The sequence below is a fragment of the Triticum aestivum genome, chromosome 5A (genome assembly GCF_018294505.1).
Source record: "Triticum aestivum cultivar Chinese Spring chromosome 5A, IWGSC CS RefSeq v2.1, whole genome shotgun sequence".
Taxonomy (NCBI): Eukaryota; Viridiplantae; Streptophyta; class Magnoliopsida; order Poales; family Poaceae; genus Triticum; species Triticum aestivum.
Genome location: NC_057806.1, coordinates 212,934,898 through 212,961,534, shown reverse-complemented (window position 1 = coordinate 212,961,534; position 26,637 = coordinate 212,934,898). Strand labels below are relative to the sequence as shown.

General features: G+C 48.9%; 1 protein-coding gene and 1 long non-coding RNA gene across 3 annotated transcripts in view; one reads left to right on the top strand and one right to left on the bottom strand.

The window, feature by feature from the left end:
* The window catches only part of LOC123102809 (quinolinate synthase, chloroplastic), a 27,324-nt gene extending 3,635 nt beyond the window's left edge, over window positions 1-23,689 (bottom strand). For both annotated transcript variants that reach the window (XM_044524239.1, XM_044524240.1), the window contains exons 1-6: window positions 22,917-23,689; window positions 17,463-17,747; window positions 14,912-15,130; window positions 14,606-14,785; window positions 8,685-9,200; window positions 8,174-8,335 (exon numbers count right to left, since the gene is read on the bottom strand). In XM_044524239.1, the coding sequence (XP_044380174.1) occupies window positions 8,174-8,335; window positions 8,685-9,200; window positions 14,606-14,785; window positions 14,912-15,130; window positions 17,463-17,747; window positions 22,917-23,642 (2,088 nt within the window). In that variant the 5' untranslated portion in view covers window positions 23,643-23,689. The remainder of the gene's footprint in view (window positions 1-8,173; window positions 8,336-8,684; window positions 9,201-14,605; window positions 14,786-14,911; window positions 15,131-17,462; window positions 17,748-22,916) is intronic.
* A 1,453-nt stretch (window positions 23,690-25,142) lies between these two features.
* LOC123102808 (uncharacterized) lies at window positions 25,143-26,130 on the top strand. The gene is made up of 2 exons (XR_006449390.1): window positions 25,143-25,553; window positions 25,716-26,130. It is a non-coding gene; the product is annotated as an uncharacterized lncRNA (long non-coding RNA).
* Window positions 26,131-26,637: the final 507 nt, after the last annotated feature.

Genomic DNA, 26,637 nt, shown 5'->3' with positions numbered 1-26,637 from the left:
TTTTGAGGCATCTGCTAGCTGCTGCTTAATTTCCTAAAATAAAAACAAATACTCTGATAAGTTTCATGCACTAGCCAATGCAACCAAAAGTCTGAACTGATGGAAAGGGCTAGGCAATCCACATACACTTCAACACCCCCCCCCCCTCGCATGTGATGCGGGAAGTCAACACGTGAATAAGCTCAGCGTCACACCTGCTACGATGTAGCGGTGGACTAGCAAGGAGAAGGAGTAGCACAGGAGAGTTGTGGGCTGAGCCCACTGGGTCTGGCTTGGGCCGCATGTGGCCAAGCCGTCCGTCGTGTGTGTGTGCCTGTACTTATGGAACCGTCCTCTGTTGGACAAGGCAGCGAAGGAAAAGTCTGAATTATTCTCATCTCCTTCTCCAACCTCACCTACTCTCTGTTCTTCCTCATCCCCCACTCCGATCCCCTTCCTGTGGCGACGATTTCATCGATCGGTCGTCACAATTGGTAATCAGAGCCAACAATTTCCCCCAAAAAATTTTGCGCCGCGGCATCCTCAACTCCTTTGACTGATCGGTAACATCCACCGCTGTCGGTGGGAATTCACTCCGGTGAGATCCCACAAAATCCACAGCGGGGTTCGATCTGTTCGGGGCGGGTACCACGGCGCCGTCCAAGCCTTCCGTCCAGACCCGGCAACTCCTCACTGCCATGGGGGAACAAACAGCAAACCTCACCGCCCTGATGGAGAAGCTCTTGTCCAGATTCGATGAAGAGCAAGCTCTGGCGACCAAACGCGCGGAGGCACAGGCCACGTTCAACACGCACGTCTCCACCGAGCTGCAGAGCCTATCCAAGCAGATCGGGCTCACGCAGGCCGACGTGGATGACGTGCGCAAGGCGACTTCTCCGACGGCTTCCTCCGCCATGGCATTGGCGTCGCAGGTGGACGACCCCTCCGCGGCAGGTTCCCGCACGCCGGCGGCCACCAACAGCATCCAGCAGCCTGTGCCCCCTCCAGCTCCACCTGCCCAGCGCACCGCACCTCCTCCGAGTGCCCTGCCTATTCCGCAGGCTTTTGGGAGCACGGCAGCCATCGCCCGGCTCGCCAACGAAGGGCCTCCCCTGCTCACGAGGCCAGATGCGCAGTTCAACTTGCAGCTGCCCAGCACACCGACGCCGCGGGATGAGTACTCAGTCCGGCCACCCAAACACCACTTCCCCCGCTTCGATGGTGATGCGCCCCGCGTCTGGCTGGATCGCTGCCTAGCATACTTCGAGCTGTATAGGGTGCTGCCGCACAACTGGGTCGCGACGGCGGCGCTCTATGTCGAAGGGCACGCAGCACTGTGGCTTAGAGCCTTCCGTCAGACACATTCAGATATTACTTGGGAGATGTTCCGGCGTGCAGTGGTGGAGGAGTTTGGCCCAGAGGAATTCGAGTCAACGATGCACAATCTTCTTCAGCTCCGTCAGACAGGAACAGTGGTTGAATACAGACAACAGTTTGAGGTTCACATGTATAATCTGATTGCCCTCGACTCGACCCTGAGCTCCAAATTTTTCGTCACCCAATTCTTGCTTGGCCTGAAGGATGACCTGCGCGCCGCCGTGCGTATTCAGGCACCCACCAGCATCACCAGGGCGACAGTGTTTGCCAGGATTCAGGAAGAGGAATTGGAACTTCAGCGTTCCAGATTCAGACCGCCATCTGCAGGCAGACCACCACCATTGTCGGGCATAGTACCACCACTAGGACGGCCACCTCCTGCACCATCAGCGCCCTCTCCGACCGCTCCAGCACCGCGGATCGCCCTAGCACCAAAGCCAGCCGCGGACGACTTCGGGCGTGAGCGGCAGTTGCGGGATTACAGACGCCAACACGGCCTCTGCTTCCGTTGCGGGGACAAATACTCCCGTGATCATCAATGCAAACGCTCTGCTCAGCTACTGACGATTGAAGTGGGCAATTTTGGAGAAGTACTCTCTGATGATGCAGTGCATGCCCTGGAACTATTGGATGAACCTGCAACCACCGATGCTACTTGTTGTCTCCTATCAGCTCACGCCGTGGAGGGCACCGAAGCACCAGAAACTATTCGACTGCGTGCCACAGTGGGTGATCAAACTATGTTGCTGCTCGTCGACTCCGCCAGTACGCACAGTTTTGTGAACTCCACATTTGCTCAGCGCATCAAAGCTCCAACAACAGATATTCCAGCAATCAAGGTTCGAGTCGCCAACGGACAGAGCCTGAACTGCACGGCTATGGTGCCTCAGCTAGCCTGGACCTCCCACAGACATACCTTTGCCACAGACATGCGCGTCCTCGATTTAGGAGGCTATGATGCAGTGCTCGGTGTGGATTGGCTGGGACAGCACAGCCCAATGCAGTGTGACTGGAACCTGAAGACCATGCAATTTGATCGTCGGGGAGAAACAATTAAGCTGACAGGTGTGCGCACTGGTGATCAACATCAACTCACAGCCCTAGATGCTGCAACCTTATGGCAAATGCATGACGCTAACGACATATGGGGGGCAGCTTTAGTGGAGATTCAGCTAACATCTGAGACGACATCCGACTCTGACACGCCTACTCCGCCTACCATTCAGCGCATCCTGACGGAATTCAGTGACATCTTCGAGGAACCAACCCAACTTCCTCCCCATCGACAGTACGATCACGCCATTAATCTGGAGCCAGGTGCAGCACCTGTCAACTGTCGACCCTACCGGTACTCTCCGTTACAGAAAGACGAGATTGAACGTCAAGTGGAAGAAATGCTTCGCACGGGCATCATTACACACAGCATGAGCCCCTTCGCAGCCCCGGTGCTCCTGGTCAAGAAGAAGGACGGAACATGGCGTTTCTGTATGGACTATCGACGTCTCAATACCGTCACAATCAAGAACAAGTTTCCTCTTCCTGTCATCGACGAACTCTTGGATGAACTCTCTGGTGCCGCCTTCTTCTCCAAAATTGACTTGCGAGCGGGGTACCATCAGATTCGCATGCGTGCGGGCGATGAGGAAAAGACGGCCTTCAAGACCCATCATGGTCATTTTGAGTTCCGCGTCATGCCCTTCGGCGTCACCAACGGCCCGCCCACATTCCAATGTGTGATGAACTCGGCGTTCGCCGGGCCAAATCGTAAGTTTGTGATCACTTTTCTTGATGACATTCTCGTCTTCAGTCACACCTTGCAGGAGCATGAAGCTCATCTACGCACAGTCTTCTCCATCCTCCGTGAGCATCAGCTATATGCCAAGCTTTCCAAGTGTTCGTTCGCGCAACCCCAAGTCGAGTATTTGGGCCATGTAATCTCCAAAGAGGGCGTGGCCACGGATGCGAGCAAGACCAGTGCCATGCGCGCGTGGCCCACACCGACAAATGCCACAGAATTGCGCGGGTTTCTGGGCCTCACCGGCTATTACCGCAAATTCGTGCCGCCTTATGGGATTATCGCCAAGCCCCTCACTCAGCTCCTCACCAAGAAAGGCTTCGCCTGGTCGGCACAAGCACAAGCAGCGTTCGATCTGCTCAAGGATGCCATGGTAAGCACGCATGTCCTGGCGTTGCCTGATTTCTCACGCCCGTTCTCTATCGAGACAGACGCGTGTGACACAGGGGTGGGCGCAGTCCTGGTGCAAGACAGCCACCCAATCGCCTACCTCAGCAAGGCTCTGGGCATACGCAATCAGCGTCTGTCGATCTACGAGAAGGAGTTCCTCGCGGTGATCATGGCCGTGGACAAGTGGCGCACTTACCTCCAGCGCGCCCCGTTCGTCATTGTCACGGATCATAAAAGCCTCTGCCATCTCGGCGATCAACAATTGGAAACAGAGTTGCAGCGCAAGGCCATGTCTAAGATGGTGGGTCTCCAATTTTCTTTCAAGTACCGCCGCGGCACGGACAATGGCGCAGCTGATGCACTATCCCGCGTCGGTCACCTGCTCTCTCTGGATGCCCTCTCCATCTGTCAGCCCCAATGGCTCCAGGAAGTAAGCAACTCCTATGAAACTGACACGGACAGTCAAGATTTGCTGCAACAACTCGCTCTGTGCAGCCCGGATGATCAAGGTTACGAATTACGCCAAGGCACCATTCGCTTCCAGAACAGGATCTGGATTGGCGCCAACACAGCCCTACAGACCAAATTGATCAACGCATTCCATGCAAGTGCAGTTGGGGGACATTCGGGAGTGACAGCAACTTATCAACGTGTCAAGAAACTGTTCGCTTGGCGGGGTCTGAAACAAGCAGTGGAAGACTATGTTCGTCAGTGTTCTATCTGTCAGCAGGCCAAGCATGAACATCTGAAAACACCTGGACTACTACAGCCACTCCCAATTCCATCAGAACCGTGGCGGGACCTCACTATGGATTTCGTCGAAGGATTGCCAGTGTCCGAGGGCTACGAGGTGATTATGGTGGTGGTCGACCGCTTCACCAAATATGCCCACTTTGTTCCTCTTCGCCATCCATTCACAGCAACAACAGTGGCTCGAGCATTTTGGGATAACATTATCAAGTTGCATGGAGTACCCCACTCGATCGTATCGGATCGCGACCCGGTTTTCACCAGTGCAATGTGGCGAGCTCTTCTGGAGGCAGCAGGAACAAAACTCAGCTATTCCACAGCATATCACCCGCAGACGGATGGTCAGAGTGAACGAGTCAACCAATGTCTCGAGATGTATCTTCGGTGCGCCGTACACGACCAGCCAAAGAAATGGCGACAATGGTTACCTACTGCAGAGTTCTGGTACAATACCACCCATCACTCCTCGCTGAACACTTCACCCTTCCAAGCGCTATATGGCCAGGAGCCCAACTTGGGAGGACTGCCCACACTGGCCCGCACGATACCACAGGATACTGATGCAGATTTGGATTGGGCTACACATAATGAACAACTCCGTGTTCAGCTGGCCCGGGCTCAAAACAGATACAAGCAAAAGGCTGATCGCCACAGGACAGATCGCTCTTTCCAAGTGGGTGAACAAGTTCTTCTGAAGCTGCAACCTTATGCTCAATCTACTGTGGCCAACCGTCCCTGCCCCAAATTAGCATTCAAGTTCTTCGGACCATTCACCGTCGAGCAACGGATCGGTTCTATGGCTTACAAACTGCAGTTACCATCAAACAGCCACATTCATCCGGTCTTCCATGTATAACAGTTGAAGCCATTCACACCTGACTACTCTCCGGTCTTCTCCGAATTGCCTCGTCCGCCCGACCTGACTGCTGCACCACTACAACCCGAGTTGATACTGGATCGCCGCATAGTCAAGAAAGGTAACACCTCAGTCGTGCAGGTCTCTATTCAGTGGTCCTCGCTCTCTCCAGATTCGGCAACATGGGAAGACTACACCGTCCTACGTCATCGCTACCCCAACGCTCCATGCTGGGCTCAAGACGCTCTCGCTCAAGGGGGGGAAATTGTCACACCTGCTACGATGTAGCGGTGGACTAGCAAGGAGAAGGAGTAGCACAGGAGAGTTGTGGGCTGAGCCCACTGGGTCTGGCTTGGGCCGCATGTGGCCAAGCCGTCCGTCGTGTGTGTGTGCCTGTACTTATGGAACCGTCCTCTGTTGGACAAGGCAGCGAAGGAAAAGTCTGAATTATTCTCATCTCCTTCTCCAACCTCACCTACTCTCTGTTCTTCCTCATCCCCCACTCCGATCCCCTTCCTGTGGCGACGATTTCATCGATCGGTCGTCACACTCAGAGGTATGGCTCAAGAGGAATATACATGGACACAGAGGGGGCAGCAACAATTTCTGAATAAATTGCAAAGGCCAGGACTTGAACTAAAGACCTTAGGTCCTGATACCATGTTAAGCTTCATGCCCTAGCCAACGCAGCCAAAAGTCCGAACTGATGGAAAGGGCTAGGCAATCCACATATACACTTCAACATACTCAAACTTGACTTTCGAGGGGTCTGTTAGAGATGCTCTTAGGAATTTGTGCCCGTAAGGTTGAAGTTTGAGGTAAACCATGTCAGCCATTTGCAGTGTTCTTTCTTTCCTATGCTTGTTAGGATGCTTTTCCAGTCTTGCCAGAGCTTGAAGAAGATTCCCAAACTGAACATCACTTCAGTATATTCTCTGTCAGTAGAAGGATTGTTTCATGTTCATGTAGAAGTGACATCTCTGCAATTAGGGGTGGTGGTCTGCCATACAATGCTTGAAAGTGAACCGTTTTGAGGGTGGCGTCAAAGCTTGGGTTGTACCACCACTCAGCCAGAGGACCAATTTTGTCATTTATATGCGTTTGTTGAAGGACATGCTTCTCAGGTAATTTTTGTTGGTTAATCCTGGCACGTTAGCTAGTCTAGTTAGGACTTAGTTTGTGTACTGTTTCACTTCCCATTTTTAGCTGTTCTCACTTGGCGCGTGAGACATACATGTGGGAGCTACGCCCCACACGAACGAGCTGAACCCAAGCCCGAGTCAGTGGGATGGCACGGAAGAATCGGGTGCGGAACACGATCAGCACAATCGTCTTTCCTTTTGGATAATTAGAAGGGACAAGAAGAAAACCTGCAAGCAGTACGCAGCACAAAATTCTCATGTGTTCCATGTGCTTGCATTCTGCCTGATCATCTGCGGCGGCGTACCGCACTCCCCCAGCAGGCCAAGTCCCCGGCAACAGAGCCCCTGTAGCTCATTCACGACGACCTTTGTGGGCCAATCTCACAGCCAACGCTATGCAGGAGGCGCTACTTCCTTCTGATTGACGACTATAGCCACTTAGCGTAGTTGGTTCAGCTGTCGACTAAGCACAACCATCGTAGACCACGTCTTTACATCGCCCCTCGATTTGATTCAGGTAGGTCAGGGAGCCTCTACGATTAGCCAGCTTCAAGCCCCAATCAAGCATGACCCCGGCGAGACATCCATGGCTCTGCATCCGCCGCCCCTAACGCAGGCAGTGGCCTGGGATGGTGGCCAGTAATTCAATTATTTTAGACGCAGTTAGGTTTTGTTAGAAAAACCAGTTAGTTATGATGACCCATCATTGCGGCTGTAATTTCCGTGATTGTAGAGCAGTTTGCTTTAATAAAATAAAGGATACACTCTCACTATAGAAAAAAGGGAGTTAGCTTTCTGTGATGTAGTAGTCGTGACTGTAGCCGCAGCAGTTCGATCTACAAAAAGTAGAGCAGTTTGCTTCTGAAAAAACTTTCACTTACAAAATGGGAGTTAGCTTTTCTGTTATGTAGCAGTTCGCTGTGTAAAAAGGGAAAAAGTTGGTGAGAAAAAAATGCAGCTGTTCACTCAGGCAAAAAAAGCAACAATCCGCTACTGAACACTCAGACAGTTTGCTATGCAAAGAGCCGTGGAAGTTAACTCATCCAAATTCAGAAGTTAGCATGTAAAAAGAAGTTGGATTAAAAAAAAGGAAGTTCAATATAGAAATAAATCTGAGATAAAAATGCCAGCTTGGAAGTTTCACAATGTGACCTCGGGTAGTTCACTCGTTAGGTATGATCAGTTCCACTTCCTGGTTTCCAGCAATTATGCATTTGCGTGCTATAGCAGTTGACTTTATATTTCCAAGTAGGCGAGATGTGTTTTATTTTCATGTAGACAAAAACATGCAGAAAGTTAAGATTTTCAAGTAGCCGAGATGTGTTTTTATTTACACGGTCGTGGCCGTTCGGCAGTTTGCTCCTTCATCCAGGGCCGTCCGCTGTTTTTCAGTAGGGTAGTTAGCATCTTCCCGTAACAGTTCGGGCATTACAACGATGTATCATTTGCATCACTCGACAAACGGTTGAAATTTCATAGAAAATACTTTTAGAAACTGACCTTAAACCTGTAGGTTTTTGGAAAATGTTCAACATGAAATCGCCTTATCAACAGCTTTCCAACAAACTATCACTTTCATCGTTCCAATAAACGGTCTAAAATTTTCGGCCAAACTCAGTGCAGAAAAAAGCCCGAGGGCAGTTGTTATAAAAGAACGTGCAGTTAGCTTTTTTTGTTTCCGGCACCGGCAGTTAGGAAGGGTCGCAGAATAGGATCCGGCAGGTTGTAGAATAGTTAGAATGCGCACACACACACACACTCACTTGATTTTTTCCTCTGCTCTTGCTACTAACAGAATCAAGCAAGTGAATCAGTAAGGTGCTATGTAAGATGTAGTGTGATGTACACCATGAATTAAAGCTAAAGAGTAATAGGACAGCAGACCTGGAAATGCCTCATATGCAAAATTGGCTCACACCCAACCTCCGCAACCAATTTCCCAAGGGAAGTCTTAGCATTCAATCGACTAGCCTGATAAACAGATAAACTGTTGTCTTCACCAGGAAGCTGCTGGCAGATTTTAAGTAGCGACTCAAGAGAATTCATCTGCGAACAATGGAACATTTATATCATGAGCCCACAATTAATCATCGGAAATTCAGGGTGATACCAGGAAACACATTGTACATTAACTGCCAGAGAAGATCACACATTTTACAAGATCAGAGCAACTGAACAACTGCTACATTACCAAAACAAACAACAGTCGACATCGAACCTGCTCGTATGAATACTTGAGGAGTTCCAGATGAACATAATCCAAAAGAGGGCGAAACATTAATATAGAGAGCAAAATGAATTTATGACTATGACAAAATAAATTTATTGATATTATGTTGAACTCATTGAATGTCAAATCGCACATTATCAGTAAAAGAAAAGGGAGAAGCCAGACCTTCATGTAAGGGCATGATGCACAGCCACCATGGATAGAGCACCCTTCACCAGAAAACACACCAGGCACAATATTAATCTGTTCTAAATCATTCGCTACTGAAGAGCCGAAATGATGGGAATCATCAATAGATGTCTTAGAAATTGCGTCTGACGAAACAGGGAACACAATTTCTACTTCAATGCTAGCACCTTCTTTGGAAGATTCATAGGAGTCAAATAATTGCCGGACAGCAGCAACAATCGAAGTGATCATTCCTGATTCTGTTCCCAATACAAACTGAAGATGATCATCAACATTCCGATCCAGAGCTTGCTTCAAATGGTATTTAATGAAATCTAAGATATTCTGAGTGGATCCAACTACTCCCATTCCCCTCGTCTTTGCTTCCATTGACAAAGAGAACATTTCTCCTGGGACTTCAAAGTGTGCAGTTAGAAATGCATCACAGTATTCCTCCTTTATTTTCTCCACAACTTCATGGCCAAACATATCATGCACAATACAGTTACCATTCTGCACATATATATATGCAAACAATGTCATACATGCAAAAACTGCAGAATTAGAAGTACGATGTTATGATGTGTGTGAGCACCCCGGTGGGCGAGAGGTGGCAGCCGCCATACCTTGATGCGGTGCAAAAATAATATAGTATACCTACGCATAATGTGCTATCGGGTATGCTCGTTGACTCATTGTATCGCTGATAAAGTCACCGTTCGGTGGAATGGGCCACACAGACGCAGGCCCATGAGGCCTTGAACTACTGAACCAATCGCCCCATACCGCATGAAGCCAGCCAGCGACCCGAGACGCACTCCAGCACATGCAACAACCCTAGCGAAACCTCCACGCTTTGCTCTTTGTTTCTTACCGTGGCAGCGGCTAGTCAGGCCAGGACGTGGTGGGCGACGAGATGGCCGACGGCGGCCATGGGCTAGGCGTCGAGCAAGCGTGAAGGGTTGCGGTTGGGGCCTAGCAGGCGGCAGTAGCCAGTTTCCCAGCTCGCCTCCTTCACAGGTCACGGCCGGCAAGCAACAGTGCGGCGTGTCGCCACACCTATGTAGTGTTACTATTCATCACACAGGGTGCAGAATAAGTTATTCTTCACCCGAGGTAATCTTACAATCGTTTTTTAAATAAATTAAATTTGGAATACAAATAGTTACATTCATAGTGATTCCCTATGTAAAATTTGGCATAAGAAGACAAATATATAGGTCATAAGACAAAAAATATAGCATTTTATGTGTATTTTACACTATGTTTTTACGTTTGTAATTTTACGTAACATAAAATAATTTTTACGGTGATTATATATTCTCTTACGTTCTCTTTTTAGGTCTAAAATAAGACAAAATTTACGAAATGTAAAATTACGGTGTATTGATGTTAAATCAGAGGGGGGTGAAGAATAATTATTCCTCACCCAGGGTGACGAATAGTCAATCCCGCCCCATAATTACAAATGTAAAAACATAAAAAGCAATTTTTCTGGTCTTATGACCTATTTTTTTTCTTATGCCAAATTTTACGTAGTGAATCAATATGAATGTAACTATTTGTATTTCAAATGTAATTTATTTATGAAATGATCGTAAGATTACCTTGGGTGAAGAATAACTTATTCTGCACCCTGTTTGGGGCACCTAGGTACCCAGGCACCTTGCCTAGATGTCGTTCGATTGCATCGTGATTGTGTTGTGATGATGGGAATATGGGTTATTGGATTTGATCTGTTAACAAATGAGCTCATATTTTAATTTATATCTTTGTCGGAAAAAAACTTTCGATACTTGTTTGCATGGTTTTGATGCGTGTCAATTATGTCAATAGATTACCTTCCATAGATGTTTGCATGGCGTACCTTATATGGAAAGAGAAATCTGATTATTTAATGTGCGTCACAATTGTACATTAGTGAGATCAAGTCTATACCAATATAAAAAGACCCAAAGGGGCAGATCCAATTAATCTCGGCCATCAAACCATGCCAGTCCAACGACCGACATTGCTTCAATGGTGAGCTCTCAACATGTTGAGTGTGCAATTGATGGCATACCAAATATCAACATCTATATTAATCTCATAATTAACACGTAACTGATATCCTACCTAATATCAACGCGAAGTTGATTTTCTCCCTAATATCAACGTGCATTGCACGTGCTCATTTACTAGTAATAGAAAAGCTTCCATACTATTGCCATGTAAAATATAGTAATAACTTTTAGCACTTCATATGCAGGGATTTTTATGTGAGTATATACTCATTAGATTTTTCTGTATGTATATATCCCAACATTTCTCTACAGCTACGTTCCCGGTGTGAAATATACGAGTTCATACCTCAATAATAGAGATATTATACCTAATTGTTTTTCCATATTCCCCTAAATCTACATACCCAGGCGTGAAATATATTAATATATACGCCAATAATACGTAGGTATTATACCTAATTGTTTTCAAGTACATAGTCCAAAAATAAGTGGGTATGCGAAATTGAATTATATGCGTACATACCCCAATATTTCTCTACAACTATATACCTATTCTGTACAACTACATACCCTGGCGTAAAATATATGACTACATACCCCAATGATACATAGGTATTATACCTAATTGTTTTTGCATATTTCGCTACATACCTCGGCGTGAAATATATAAGTACATACCCGAATAATACCTAATTGCTATTATATGACTACATACTCCAAAAATATGTAGGTATTATACCAAATATATGAGTACATACCCCAATAATATGTAGGTATTATACCTCGGCGTGAAATATATGAGTACATACCCCAATAATACGGGTATATACTCGCCAAATGATATGAAATTGGTAGTATCCAATACAATTACGGATATGAAAAATTGAGAGTACTCAATATACTTTTAGGTATGTGCATGCTCATCATATTTATCTACAAGTGCATACCCTCACGTGAGAATTATGAGTACATACCCAATGATACATAGGTATTATATGTAGTCACAAAGCGTGTATGATACCTAACTTTTTTTCGGGATGTATGTCTACGCAAATATGAGAGCATGGTACCGAATCAATTTCAGTGTATAGTCACAAATACGTAGTGTACAACTTCTGCATGAAAATGTATGAGAGAAGGAAAGCAATAAAAGGAGATGTACTAATTCAGGGAATTTCTCATACATGGAAAGTCTTGCATGCAAATACTAGGAAACAAATCAGAATTTCAAGAAACTGCACTGACGGGTTGGACCCGATCAAGGTGCCCAGGCACCTAGGTGCCCCAAACATTTTACATATATATATATAGGGAAAATACATCCTACTACCGGGTGTAGTCACACCCATGTCTCATATACTACCATGTGGTAGTATATATATTACTTTATCATTTTTAGTATGTTCATATACTATATCTAAGATACTCCAAAGCGAGTTATGTGAAAAAATTGGATGTGAGCCCATGTTTTTATCATATTTGTGAAATACGTACATATTTGTACATAAAAAGGAGTATCATCAAAATATAATACATACTACCTAAAAAATAGTATATATAGTTATATACTACCTAAAAATTCTTACATACTACATACTACGCATACATACACTCCGGTATGATGGATACTACCTAAAACGTACAAAACAAAAATGGGAGTAACTACACCCGGTAGTAGGAAACATTTGTCCTATATTTGTGTGTGTGCAGAATTGTTGCTATCATAGCTTACTGAAGAATTAGTTATCTTAGCCACAAGCCTTTAACTTGTGATTCATGCCGGGTAGGAAAGGAGAAAAAGGTGAAAGCATTTTGCTGATTTTTTGCAGTCCGTTCGGCAGGAAAAAGCTGCAGAGGTGGGGGCAGCGTACTGGGTGGTAGTCCAACTAATGCATACAGTTTGAGCGTTGGGTTAGGACATCTCAACGCCGTGCCGCAAATCCCCCACAAATTCCGGACCACGGTGTCCAGGCCATTTTTGCCATCCAATGCAGTGCCTCATATGTCCGCGGAAGGAAGACGACTCTGACGGAAGCGGCGACGTCGACGGAGCGGACTACGGAGATCCCGCCGGCGGGAGGCCATGCTTATGAGTGAGATTTTAGTTTAAGTTTTGGATGCCGTGGAATTAAGATGATGAGCCATACAATGAAGTTATGGGAGAGAGTCATTGAGCACCGCTTAAGAAGAATGACAAGCATGACCAAAAATCAATTTGCTTTCATGCCTGGGAGGTCGACCATGGAAGCCATTTTCTTGGTACGACCACTTATGGAGAGATACAGGGAGCAAAAGAAGGACTTGCATATAGTGTTCATTGACTTGGAAAGGCCTATGATAAGATACCGTGGAATGTCATGTGGTGGGCCTTGATGAAACACAAAGTCCCAGCAAAGTACATTACCCTCATCAAGGACATGTACGATAATGTTGTGACAAGTGTTCGAACAAGTGATGTCGACACTGACGACTTCCCGATTAAGATAGGACTGCATCAGGGGTCAGCTTTGAGCCCTTATCTTTTTGCCTTGGTGATGGATGAGGTCACAAGGGATATACAAGGAGATATCCCATGGTGTATGCTCTTTGCGGATGATGTGGTGCTAGTTGACGATAGTCGGACGGGGGTAAATAGGAAGTTAGAGTTATTGAGACAAACCTTGGAATCGAAAGGGTTTATGCTTAGTAGAACTAAAACCGAGTACATGATGTGCGGTTTCAGTACTACTAGGTGTGAGGAGGAGGAGGTTAGCCTTGATGGGCAGGTGGTACCTCAGAAGGACACCTTTTGATATCTGGGGTCAATGCTACAGGAGGATGGGGGTATTGATGAAGATGTGAACCATCGAATCAAAGCCGGATGGATGAAGTAGTGGCAAGCTTCTAGCATTCTCTGTGACAAGAGAGTGCCACAAAAGCTAAAAGGCAAGTTCTACAGGACGGCGGTTCGACCCGCAATGTTGTATGGTGTTGAGTGTTGGCCGACTAAAAGGCGACATGTTCAACAGTTAGGTGTGGCGGAGATGCGTATGTTGAGATGGATGTGTGGCCACACGAGAAAGGATCGAGTCCGGAATGATGATACACGAGATAGAGTTGGGGTAGCACCAATTGAAGAGAAGCTTGTCCAACATCGTCTGAGATGGTTTGGGCATATTCAGCGCAGGCCTCCGGAAGCTCCAGTGCACAACGGACGACTAAAGCATGCGGAGAATGTTAAGAGAGGTCGGGGTAGACCGGGAGGAGTCCGTTAAGAGAGACCTGAAGGATTGGAGTATCACCAAAGAACTAGCTATGGACAAGGGTGCGTGGAAGCTTGCTATCCATGTGCCAGAGCCATGAGTTGACCGTGAGATCTTATGGGTTTCACCTCTAGCCTACCCCAACTTGTTTGGGACTAAAGGCTTTGTGTTGATGTTGTATTTTAGTTTAACTTGTCAAAATCATCCGGTTTTAATGTAGTATGTCAAACTTTGCATGAATTAGGTCCGGTTTGCACGAAATTCGTCCGGTTCGTTCAATTTTCGATTGAAATGCGGGCTGACGTTTCGGGCATGTGGTTGGGTGGCCGGCTCCCGTATCCACGTGGTGGAACCTTCAGGTGAAACGGGGAAGGGCTGCTGCGGGTCTGCTGGCTGCTGTTGAGCACGCGGTGCAGATGACGTGACAAGTCATGGGCATGTGGGCGGGTTTGTAAAGGTTTTCGTCCAATTTTCTGCTAGTTAACTGGGCAACTCTCACTTTCTGCTTATAACTAATAAAAAAATGCAGTTGCACTGGATTTTTGGCTAGTCATACAATGTGCAGGCATGAGTACCATACTCTAATGTTCAGTTTAACTGCATAAAATGCATGCAAGAAAGTGAGAATAGACTGTCTAATTTAGCACAGAAAAAGGTACAGAATCAGACAAACCTGATAGTAATGAAGACGTTGTAATAATGAACTTATAGTTTTCCTGTTGTGATCTGGATGTATCTCTGTAATCTCTTCATCTGACATGATAGTCATTCTCTTAAATAGGTCTGCTATGTTCGCACCCATATAGGAATCAGGACCATACCAGACATTAAGATCTGGTATTTCGGCAAATGCCTACAAGGTAGGTGGACAAGTGAGCATAATGATATAATAAAGAGATAAATATAATAAACCTTGCTGGAAAATAATGCAATGCAAATCCACCAAGATATATAATACTGATACAAGTCAAACGACTACCTGTAGTATAGTTGCAACAACATTGGAAGAGGTACAGGTTATCGTAGGAACAAGTTCATGAGTATGAGCTTTTGTTTCCAGTGAGGTATTGATATAAATGACATGTAAAGAAGGAGGAGATCTTGATGCCGTCTTAAGAAAATGTGTATAAGCAGAACTTGAAGCAGCATCTGCCAAGGAACAACCAATTTGCTCGCTGGACATTCTATAAACACCAACCTGCGTACGAATCAGTAAACGAAGGGGTGAGAGACAGAGCGAGAGAGATGGAGGGAGGGAGGGAGGGAGGGAGGGAGTGGGGGTCAAATAAATAAGACATAAACAGCTGTTGGTTATCAAAACATTGGGAATTCAAAATATGATAGTGTCCACTAATAGTTAGGTTACAGTTCTCTAAATTGCCAGTCTTGACTGGTTTTTATAATGCAGTAAAGTAACAACAAAACAAAATTAATTATGTCAAGAATCCAGTCAAAAAACAACAATGGCATATGATGGTCCCATGTAACGCCATTTCACCAACAGGATATATCGAAGTGCATATAAATACTCCCTAGAGCTTAAGGGCATCTCCAGCCGCGCCCCCAGGAAGGCCTCCCCAGGCGATTTTTTCGCGCCGGCGCCAAAAAAACGGCCCAGTCGCGCCCCCAGGAGCCCGATTTTCGCCGGCCTGGGCCGAAAACAGCGCCGGCGGACCCAGGCCGAACCCGGCGCGCTGGGGGGCGCCCGGGGGCGCCGGGGCAAACTGTTTTGGCGCGAAACAGCCGCGGGCCCGCCGCGTCAGCGACACGGCGCCTCGTCTTCCCCCAATGGCCTCGGTTCCCGCGGGGAATCAATGCCAAGGCTGCCGCCGGTCAGCCTTGCCATTGATTCCTCACGGGCGGCGCGTCACGGGACGGCGCGCCGACGCCTCCCCTCCCTCGCACGCGTACACACGGGTGCGGCGCGGCTATATAGCCGGTGGCCTGCACTCGCATGTGCCCACACCAGCCCCGCCCCTCGCCGCCGCCCAGCTCCTCCCTCTCCCTACCTCTCCCGAGCGCCGCCGCCCAGCCCCTCCCTCTTATCTCTCTACCTCTCCTGAGCCCGTCGCCATGGCGGAACGCTACCCCGGAGACGAGGCGGCGGCCAACGGCTTCGGCCGCCGTTCGCTCCGCGAACAGGAGTCCTGGCTCCTGTTCCAGGCGAACATCCCGGCGTCGCCGGACATGTGCGCCGGGCCGACAGGGTGGAGGCTCAGCGCCGGGGGAGTGCCCATTCCCCCGTTGTCCGACGCCGTGGCGAAGCCGAAGTACTTCGCCGAGGAAGTCGAGGTCGTGCGCGCCTCCCTCACCGACGCCCAACTCTCCCTCCCCCAGTATGCCGCCGACAACCACGCGGCTTGGGCGGCGTATTTCAAGCGCCGCAAGCAGCAGCGCTTGGCGTCCATCAACGGCGCGCCGGTGGTTGGCGGCCGGCAGAACAGCAAGGGGCGCCAGCTGTGGTGGGGCGTCCCCGGCCGCACACTCGAGGGCGTGCTGACGTACCTCGAGGGCGGCAACGACCCGCCGTTGGCGTACCCGGCGAGGGCGGCCGCCCCGGCGCAGCACCGACGCGCCGGGCCATGGGCGCCAAGGAGGTTCTGGTCCTCCTCCCGATCTTCATCGCACTCCTCCGGCACTCCGGCCCTGCTCGGCGTCAAGGCCGAGCCCGCGGCGGAGACGCCGCTCGGCCGGCGCACTCGTAGCGCCGGCATCGTCATCAACGAGGGCGGCCGGCGCGCCTACTCGTCGGCTCCTCCTCCGCGCTTCGTCAAGCCAAAGACGGAGCCGGGGCTCGCGTCGGTGAAGACGGAGCCGGGGCTCGCGCCGGTGAAGAAGGAGCCGGCCGCGCCGGTGACGACGGAGCTCGACGACGACGACGCGGCCCTGGAATGGACGCGCAGGGACTCCATAGCGATGGAGAAGGAGCGCCTGGAGAAGGCGAAGGAGCGCCAGCGCGCCGCCCTGCTTCGCTTCACGGAGCGTCAACGCGGCCGTGACGAAGGCGGAGTCGTCGTCATCTGCGACAGCGACGACGACGACGACGATGCGCCACCATCAGTCCGCCATGGCGACGCCGGGCAGGGGTCCAGCAGGGGCGCCCGCGTCAAGGAGGAGAAGGCCGCCGACGACGATGGCGGCGACTTCAGCCAGTTTTTCCTTTAGATCAGTTTATGTATATGTGCTATGTAATGAAAATCCGCGAACTTCGCCGAAATGTGCCGAAATTTATCGTGTTTGGCCGAAATTTATCGTGTTTTAGCCGAACTTCGCCGAACTTCTTTTATTTTAAAACGTGCCTGGGGGCGGCCTTGGGGCCGGCGGCTGGGGACCAACTCGCCCCCAGGCCCAATTTTTGTGCCGGCTCACCCCCAGGTGGCGATTTTAGGCGCCCCCTGGGGGGCCAACGGCTGGAGATGCCCTAACTCTTGCGCTGTGTTGTGTCCACAATGAAAACATATATAATACCACAAGACTTCGCAATACATAGTGAAAGACTGAAAGTCAATGATACTAACTGATAAAAATACCTGAGTAAATCCTGCTTGATCAAGTATTGCACGGACATTTTCTGACATGAAGTCAACACCTAGCACAGCGATATATTTGCATCCTGATTCAGCCATCTGAACAGCACTATCTGCCATTACCAATGAGTCGGATATGTGAATGTGGGGCCATTGCCTCTTTGCAGCAGTTAGTATGCCTTGCACCTCAGGATCCATGTAGAAATGGGCCACAATTCCAATTTGTTTCTCTCTGAGGGCATTCACAAGCTCGGAAATCTTGGACTGGTCAGGAGATAAAAACTTCGCCTGCAAATTAATAATTAAAACTAGTCAACATGTCTTTATACTCCATGAAGAGACAGCAACAAACTTGCACTACAAAATATGTAGCATTTAACTTATCTTTCATTTGCTAAGATTTAAAATTAAAACTTAAATAACTTTGCAGATATCAGCATCTTTCAGTGGACGTTTAGCCTTTCACATTTTTCTCTCAGCTACTCCCTCCGTCCCATAATATAAGAGCGTATTTGTGTCAAAAATGCTCTTATATTATGGGACGGAGGAAGTATATTGTAAGGTTTAAGGTTTGTTATTCTTAACTTGATGAATGGTCTATTCCATAAATATCAAAAAGTGATAGTCGGTGCCTCTTTGGCAAGGATTTTCCTGCCAAAGTAACAACATCTCCAATAGATGGTTTCTTTCAGGTCGTTAGGAAGATCATTCACATCATTGAATTTTTGGTAAATTTAGAAAGAAAGAAACTGTAATCTCCAACAACAAATGTTCTTATGTCTAGATCTGAAATATCTCACGTGCGCCCTTCTAAGAAATGGAGGTGTACTATTGGACCAATAGTATCGGAAGCACCCTTATTAGAGCATCTCTAACAGATGATGTATAATAGGGCAGCCAAAAATAGTTTCAGGGCACCAAAAAGTGGGTTTAGGGCAACAGAAATTTTTAGAACTACCAAATGTTCAAACTGAAACATGAATTCAAACTTAAACACAACGACACGAGTTCAAACTTAAACATAAAGACTCACCACCATATTTCGTCTCAGTACTACGCACACACTAATCATCATCCCCGCAGTCGACACGGTTCCAAAGCTCCATGAACGACTATGTCTCACTATCCAACTCTTCTTCTTCGTTGTCATCGGACTGGAGTTTGATCACCGAGGGGTCTGCCTCGTCCTCCTTGATCGCCCTTGAGGTGCCAGTCTCGTCCTCCTTGATCGCCTTCTTGCCTTGTGTGTCCCTACTAGCAAAGAACTCGTACTCCGCCTGTGCAAGGTGTGGATTTTCCGCGGCGAACCTCGCCAGAGCCACCTCATTGCTCTCATGGACAGAGCGCTGCTACATAACTAGGCGGTCTTCCTTCTCTTGCTTGCGAGGCACAAGCCGCATTTCGGGAGCAAGGAACTCCGCCACCTCCTGGCTCGTGACTTCCGCAAAGTTTAGCTCGAACTTCGGCTAGCGGTACCTCCAAGCCACGGTGTCATAAGCGCGCGTCTCAAAGGTCCCAAGCCAGTGTCGCATCTTGTCGCACAAGATCTCCACGGCGTAGCGGCCGGACGGCCGTTGTCCAATGCCGCGGAAGCTTGTGTTGCTCATGGGTTCGGCGTTGTGGCGCGGCATCCTCGACGGTGGTGGTGGAGGGGCGGCAGATTCGGTGGTGTGGTGGCCGGCCAGATGCAGGGGCGGTGGATCCGGCGACGGGGCGGTTCGGCGGTGAATCCAGCGATGGGGCTGTTCGGCGGTGGCCGGAATCGGTTGACGCGACGGTGATGGCGGCCGAATGGGGTGGAGCGGTGGCCGGACGGACAGAGAGGGCGGTGGATCCGGCGGTGGTGGTGGTGGCTGGATTCAGCGGCGGGGTAAGGGGAAGCGGCTGCTGGGATGAAGTTTCATGAGACCGGTTGGGCTGCACGCAGCTACGAGATTTGTTCTGCGGCAGCCGGCTGCTGCTCTATATTTGCAGCACTCGAGGCCAAAAATATGTGGCTGCCCTAAAAAAATTGCAGCACGGTTTAGGGGATAGAGCAGCTGCTGGAGCACCATTTTGGGGTCCAAATGCCATCTCCAACAGTTGCCCTAGGGCACCAAAAATGCTTTGGAGTAAAATTTGGGTCATCAGAAAGTGATATTTTCGGCACCAAAAACTGTCCAACTCCAACAGCTGCCCTAAAATAGGCACTATTCAAACATATTGTTTTCTCAAACCAACATCGAAACTACTTGATCACATTGCATACTTCAACAAACTCCTGAACATTCATAGTTCTAAACATGCAACGATCTAAACATCCAAACATAGTTTAGAAGATGGTACTCCTACCCACATACTACTCGTCATCGTCATCATCAGCCTGTGTGTCGACAGCGTTCCAGTGCCATGGTCTCCTCTCAGAGGTACTGGACTCCTCACTCTCGCCATTGTCCTCGCTCTCGTCATCGGACTCGAGCTTGATCACCTTGGAGGGGCCAGCCTCATCCTCCGTCTTGCGCTCATTGTCCCTCTTCCAGAACCACTCCTCTGCCTGCACGAGGTGCGGATTTTCCGCGGCGAACCTCGCCATCGCCGCCTAATCACTCTCCTGGGTGTCCCTCTGCTCGAGGATGATGCGGGTCTCCCTCTTCGCCGTGCAGGACACAATGTTCACTGATGGACCGATGAACTCCGCATTCGCCTGGGTCTCGATCTCCGGAAAGTTGAGCTCCGAACGCGGCCAGCTGATCCTTCAAGCAGCAATGCCGTAGGTACGAGCGGCGATCTCCGTCGTCTCGAAGGTGCCGACCCAGTGCTGCTGGACGTCACAATGTAGCTTGGCGCCGTAGCGGTTGGACTACCACAGCCGAACACCGCAGAAGCTGGTCTTGCTATTCCGCGCGCATTTCAGCAACATTGTCGGTGATGGCTGCCGATTGGAAGAGGGGGCGACGGATGCGATGGTGCGACACGGCGCAACAGCGGTAGCGGTGGGATTCGGTCGGTGGGGCGTTGCGGCGCCACGGCGGTGAAATGGGGTGATGCGGCGCCGCGGTGCGGCCGATTGGAGGAGGGGCACCACGGATCCGGGCGGTGGGGTGGTGCGGAGGTGGCCTGATCCGGCCGGATTTTCAAGGGCGGCGGTGGCACAGGAGGGTTTGTAGCTGCGAGAGGTTGCGGGAAGTTTCTGACTATGGGAGTTAGGCTGCGCACGCCTCGTTTTTAGCTTTGCGGCAACGGCGCGACTGTCGCGCCTGCATTACCTTTTTTTGGGCCACCCTAAAAAAATTTGACACAACAAGGGTAGCTGTTGTTGCAGCATTTTTGGCCCCAAAAGCCCTAAAGAGCGGTTATGCACTAATATAGGGCAGCTGTTGGAGATGACCTAAAACGGTTTTTTGGGCAGCTGCCCTATTACAAATCATCTTTTGAAGATGCTCTAAACGGTTGATCCTTCTAACTGTTGCAGCTCTTTTAGGCAAAGTAAAGACTTGCATCTTTTTTTCCAAAGAGGCGCCCTTTCATTGTCAGAAAAGAACGAAGCATGTAAGTAAGAAATATGTGTGGTGCATACTGAATATGCCCAAGCAAGTCCACACAAAGTAGAAGGTAAGGCCAACTCCACCGCGCGACCCCGTCCTGTCCGGCCCTGTCCGTTTGGGGTAAAATGGACAAACCGGACGGCCCAGCGCGCGGGAGCAAACGGACTTTTGTCCGTTTTGTGTCCGCTTTCGACCCATCCGCGGCCCAAGTTTGCGCCGCTTTTGGGGTGAAACGGGCACCACGCGGACGCGCGGGCCGTCTGCGCGTGTCCTCCCCTGGCCCGCCCGTCGGTGGCACAGGGCGGGCCTTTTTCTATCCGCCCCCCTCCCTCCCTCCGGTCGCACCCTCCTCCACTCTTCCACACTCTTCCCCTCGCTGCCGCCGCCGCCGCTGCCATTGCAGCCGTGCAGTTCGGACGCGCGCTCGCCCAGCCCCTTCCCCTCGGCGCCGCCGAGCTACCCAACCACGGCCACCTGGTTTGCGCACCCGCCGGCCGGATTTGGGGCGGATCCGGTCGGTCTTGAGCTCGCCCGGCTATGGGAGGCCGGGCCGCGCCATGGACTGGCCGGGCACCTCGCCGGAAGGCCCTGGCAGGGCCGCAAGGCCACATGCAGGCAGTGGCTCCTCCTCTAGCCGCTCGGATCTGCACCGTCGGTGGTCCACCGGCAGATACACGAATGGCGGTCGGCCAGGCTCGGTGCTTGCCCAAAAGCTCGTCGGCGCACCGTTGCCACTCATTAAGTGCGACCACTGCCCAAGGATGGTCGTGCGCCGCGTGTCTACAACGCCGAAACATCCCGGATGGGTGTTCATCAAGTGCTTAAACGATGGGGTATGTGCTCTTTTTAGCTTCGTTTGTGCTCTAGATTTGACTAGTTGTGCTAACTTCAAATTTTATTGTGTAGCATGGATGCAAGTTTTGGTATTGGGAAGAAGAGTACATCGATATATTGATAGAGCGAAATTTAGTACATGTTCATGCACTTTTAGCTAGCATAGAGGCTGTAAATGAGACAAGTGCACTTGTTGCTAGATTAGAGGCTAGACAGGAGACTAGGTATGAGGAAGCAACATCTACTTCTGGCTTGAAGAAGAAAGGAGGATGCCAGATCGAGCCTCCACAGATCAACAATGAGTGCATCGAGAAGGCCCTAACCCAACTCAAGGGAGCAGTTATGGAAGTTGGGTATCTTCTAAAATGTATTCTTGTGGTTCTTGTTTTCTTTGGTCTTGCTTTACTAGTCAAAATGTGATGATGTATTTTTCATGTACCAAAAATGAATGATGAAAAAAAGTTAAGGACTTGCAAAGAAAAATGTACACGGACAGGATGCGGCCACGTGCTGGGCGCACGGCCACCGCATCCCAGGACAGACCCGGACACGACCCATCGCCCTACCCAAACGGACAGAATCCGGACAAAACGGACGTCTGTTTGGGGTCGCGCGGTGGAGTTGGCCTAAGAGTCACGCCGACACAGGCACTGTCGATCCGATTATTATAGCCATAAGTCTCCATTCTTGACCATACACATAGCTATGACCACATCGCAGATTCTAGAAAAAGGAAAAAGGCGAAACGCAACAACCAATAGAAAAGCACCTTTATAATTATCCGATGCCATTATGGTGAGGAAGGTCAATTTGCACCCAGCTTTGGCAGATTCTACACGTCATATATTCAAGCCCGCCACTGCTTTCTTAGCTACTTCCTCCGTTCTGAAATAGATGACCCAAATTTATATTAACTTTGTATTAAAAGTTAGTACAAAGTTGAGTATCTATTTTAGAACGGAGGGAGTACTTCTTAGTCAAACATGTGAGTACTAATTTCCAATTTGTGGAGACATGGACACGTCTTTTCCATGAGATCATGCAGAAAAACCAACTGACTAACAGCAATAATAAGCTAGCCGAAAGAAACAGCGCTCACCTTGGCCTCGGCGTAGCTTCCTTGCGCGCGGACGGCGCCGTCCCGGCCGATCACGAGCGACGGGAACGGCTCCCCAGGACGCCTGCCCTCGCGCGCCGCAATGGCTGCCCGCGCCCGCTTCTGCATGCCGACGAGCACGTTGTGCCACGTATTGACCCGGGACCGCGCCCCCGCGGCCACACCGAGCGGCGCGAGATCGGCGGGGTCCACGTCGAGCACCTCCTCGGGGCCCGCGCCGTCGAGCGCGGAGACGAGGCAGGAACAGTACCCGCGCGAGAGCTCGGAGTCGGAGTCGGCCGCGAACCGCATGCGTCCCGAGCGGTCGCAGCTGCCCAGGAGCCAGACCTGCGCGACGCACCCCATGACGCGGTTGGCCGCGACGCGGTCCGCCTGGGGCAGCCGCGGGAGCGCGGCCGCGTACGCGAGCAGGCGGCGCGCGCGGTCGGCGTCCGGAAGAGCGCCGAACTCCTCGGCGAGTAGGCGGAGGCGGAGGCGCGGAGGAGCGACCTCCTCCTCATCGGACGCAGTGCACGGGAGGGGCGAGGGCGGAGGAGAGGCGTGGGAGTGAGAGCAACAGACGGCAAGGGAGCCGCGGGTGCGTGGAAGGGTGCGAGAGGGGTTGAGTGGCGGGAGGAGGCGGGGCTTCGTGGAGAAGGCGACGAAGGAAGCGACGGCGGCAAGGGTGGAGGTGTCCATGGAGATGGAGGTGGTGTGGTGCGGGGACATGGAGGTAGCGCGTTTTTATTGGAAACGGCTTGAGATGGGTGGGAGGAGGAGGCGTAGGCTGTGCGCGTCCTTTTGTAGGGGACCGAGGCATGGTTCTTGATCCGGGGCTGGCAGGTTTTGTTTTTTTTTTCTTTTTTATTTAGGCTGGTTGTAATGGAAAATATCATATATTAATATCATGCATATATGATATTAGTGTATGATACTACATTCATAATGCAAAATATAATATGTTGGTATCATAAAATACTATATTTATTATCATGCATGACACAAAGTAGCACATCATTTAATATGTTACGGTATCATGATATGATACTCAAGCATCTTTTTTTTTATTTAGTTCTATTCCATCTCATCAAAATTACTTAGTTAGCATATATGATACTATCATTGCGGGCAGCCTTAGATTGTCAAGGGTTGGATCTTATTGAGAATGGTTAAGTCTACTATAGGAATATATACGTTGATGTTTCTTGATTTATTTGCATATGCATCTTCACATGAAGTTGCATGTCTCAATTTAGTTATTTGTTTTATTACTGTGAAATCTGCAGGCCGTTCCACTGATGCTTCTAGCCCTTGTACTCTCTTTCGGTCACCGAAAGACCAAAGACGTGGCTGCTCGATCAGACATGTCTCCCTTCCGAAAGTGACTGAAATATGTATGGTATGCGTTGATAATTTATGTTGTTGGCTTCGAAATTGCATCTTTACTCGGGATCTTAATTACCTCAGTCTCCCCAGCACGTTGTTGGTGTTGCCTGGTCATACGGTCTCAGGTGTATACACATTTCTCTCATTTACCTACGGAGCTATGCTTTCCTAAATTCGTCATGCCTATTTGCAAGCATCGTGCATTGCTATATCAGTTACCCCTTGAAACCTATATTTGGTGTCAATATTGTTTATTTTTCTTCTTTTGGACTTGTGATGTTCGGCCTAGGTTGCCAAAGATATTCAAGGAATTGTGAAATAAAAAGAAATAATAAATTTGTTCTTGGCCGCAACGCATGGAGACCTTGCTATAGAACATATACAATTTTAATTTTTTTGGTTGTTTATTATGCATGTGTTACTTTTATATTTTAGCAATAGTTTGATCATTCAACTGAATATGCAGGGTTTCACAATAGTGAGCATATGAATTTTGTAGTTTCATAAAATAAATCAAATATGAGAGATTGAAATATAGAAGTTGAGATTTACAAATGTCGTTGGAGTTAAAACAAGTTATCCGGGAGAACCTTTATAGGGGAATCCCATATGCATAGATTCAGGGGAGATAGTTTGAAAGAGTTGTTGGACTTGCTTTAGCTCCAATTACCAATCTATAATACTTAAATAGTTCATCCCCACTATTTTATATCTTTTGACATGCAAGCTGTCCACATCAACAACGGTCACCTCAGCAGATCAATCTAGCCTCGTCAGCAATCCACTCACAAATAATCAACGAATCATTGATGCATTTTTACATTCTTTCATGCCCATCCTTGGTCATCAAAGCGTCCTGTCTTTTCCTCTTTCGCCTTCTAGCAATTTTTCCCTTCCACGGACCACTCTCCCGCACCATAAAATTCTACAAGCACCAGTATGTGCCCATTAGGCCCGCTGCATCTTGATCCTTCTTCATTCCCCACTCCTATCTCGATCCCTACATCTTCATCTCTCCGCGACCCTTTCTTCTCTATCGACAGCTACCTTCGCCCTCACCTCATGTCGCCCATGGGTGCCTTGCCACAGAGGTAGTGGTTGCCTACGATCTACAGCTGCATCGTGCTATCGACCTACGGCTGAAAAGCGGATCTTGGGCGCACGGCCGCAGCCTGCCCGGAGAAGCCGATGGCCGTGTTATCTTCTCGCCATCACCGGTGTGGAAGGTGGGAGGAGCCCGGGGCTCTAAAAGATGTGAGTCAGATTTAGATTTTTGTGTTTTGCCTTCACGAGTTCCAATTCAACAGCTGAACGTTGAATCATATTTCCTTTCACTGAATCTTGCGATTGGCTGTTTGTTAATATCATTCAACAATCAACATCAAATTGGTTTGTCACACCCTGACTCGCCACCAGTGTCCACGCCCAAGAATAAACCCTCTCCAGCGGTAGCGATGCACTGGAGGAAGCAGTCGACGCAGGAGTCGCTCAACGAGGCGAGACCAGCTATGGCGACCAGTGGAGCAGTACACATTCCTTCCGTGCTGGCAGGGGGGTCCCCACGGCTGTCGCAACTGCGTCCCCATACAAAGTGTCGTTACCGGTGCCAGCGTGAAGTTCAGGTTATGCGTCCTGACCATCGTCCCTGTGGACTCTCCATTCCCCATCACAATCTTTTGTAGTAGTACTTCTCATCGAGATGTAATTATTGGTTAAAAATGGTGTTTTGCAGTATCGTACATCATGTTAAAACAATATCTTGATTCTTCCTGAAAAGGGACACTAAAGTCACTGTATTCTTTTGTCTAATTTTAGCTGATCTTGGAAGTGATATGTTAGTTGGTGCAGTCTAACTCTGAACTCTATTCTAATTTTCGTTTTCATACTGAAAATAAATTCCCACTCACGTAGCCATTTGAAGGTATTCTGTGATGCAGCCTATTTATGGATGTGTCTTTTATGAATAACATGAGTATTTTGATGTTTATAAAGGTCACTTTTTTCTTTATTCTAGAGTTTCCTTTCTGTGAGTTTCCTGTGTTAATATACAGTGTATTGGCTTCAAGATGTATGCATGCGGCTACTGACTCTCTTACTTATAGTGATGTCAAATATGACGATAATGAAGGAAGGTAAAGATATTTTTCCATGTCATGGCTATATACACGGTGTCCGATGGTATTTCCATGTATCCCTATTTCTCTAACTGCTTTATCTTTTAAAGGTAATAAAACCTTATTTATTACACACATGCCGAATTATGCATTGAGGAATAGCATAACAAATTGAATACGAAATGTTTGGTTCGCACTCGATATATTGGTGGGTGAGAATCTAG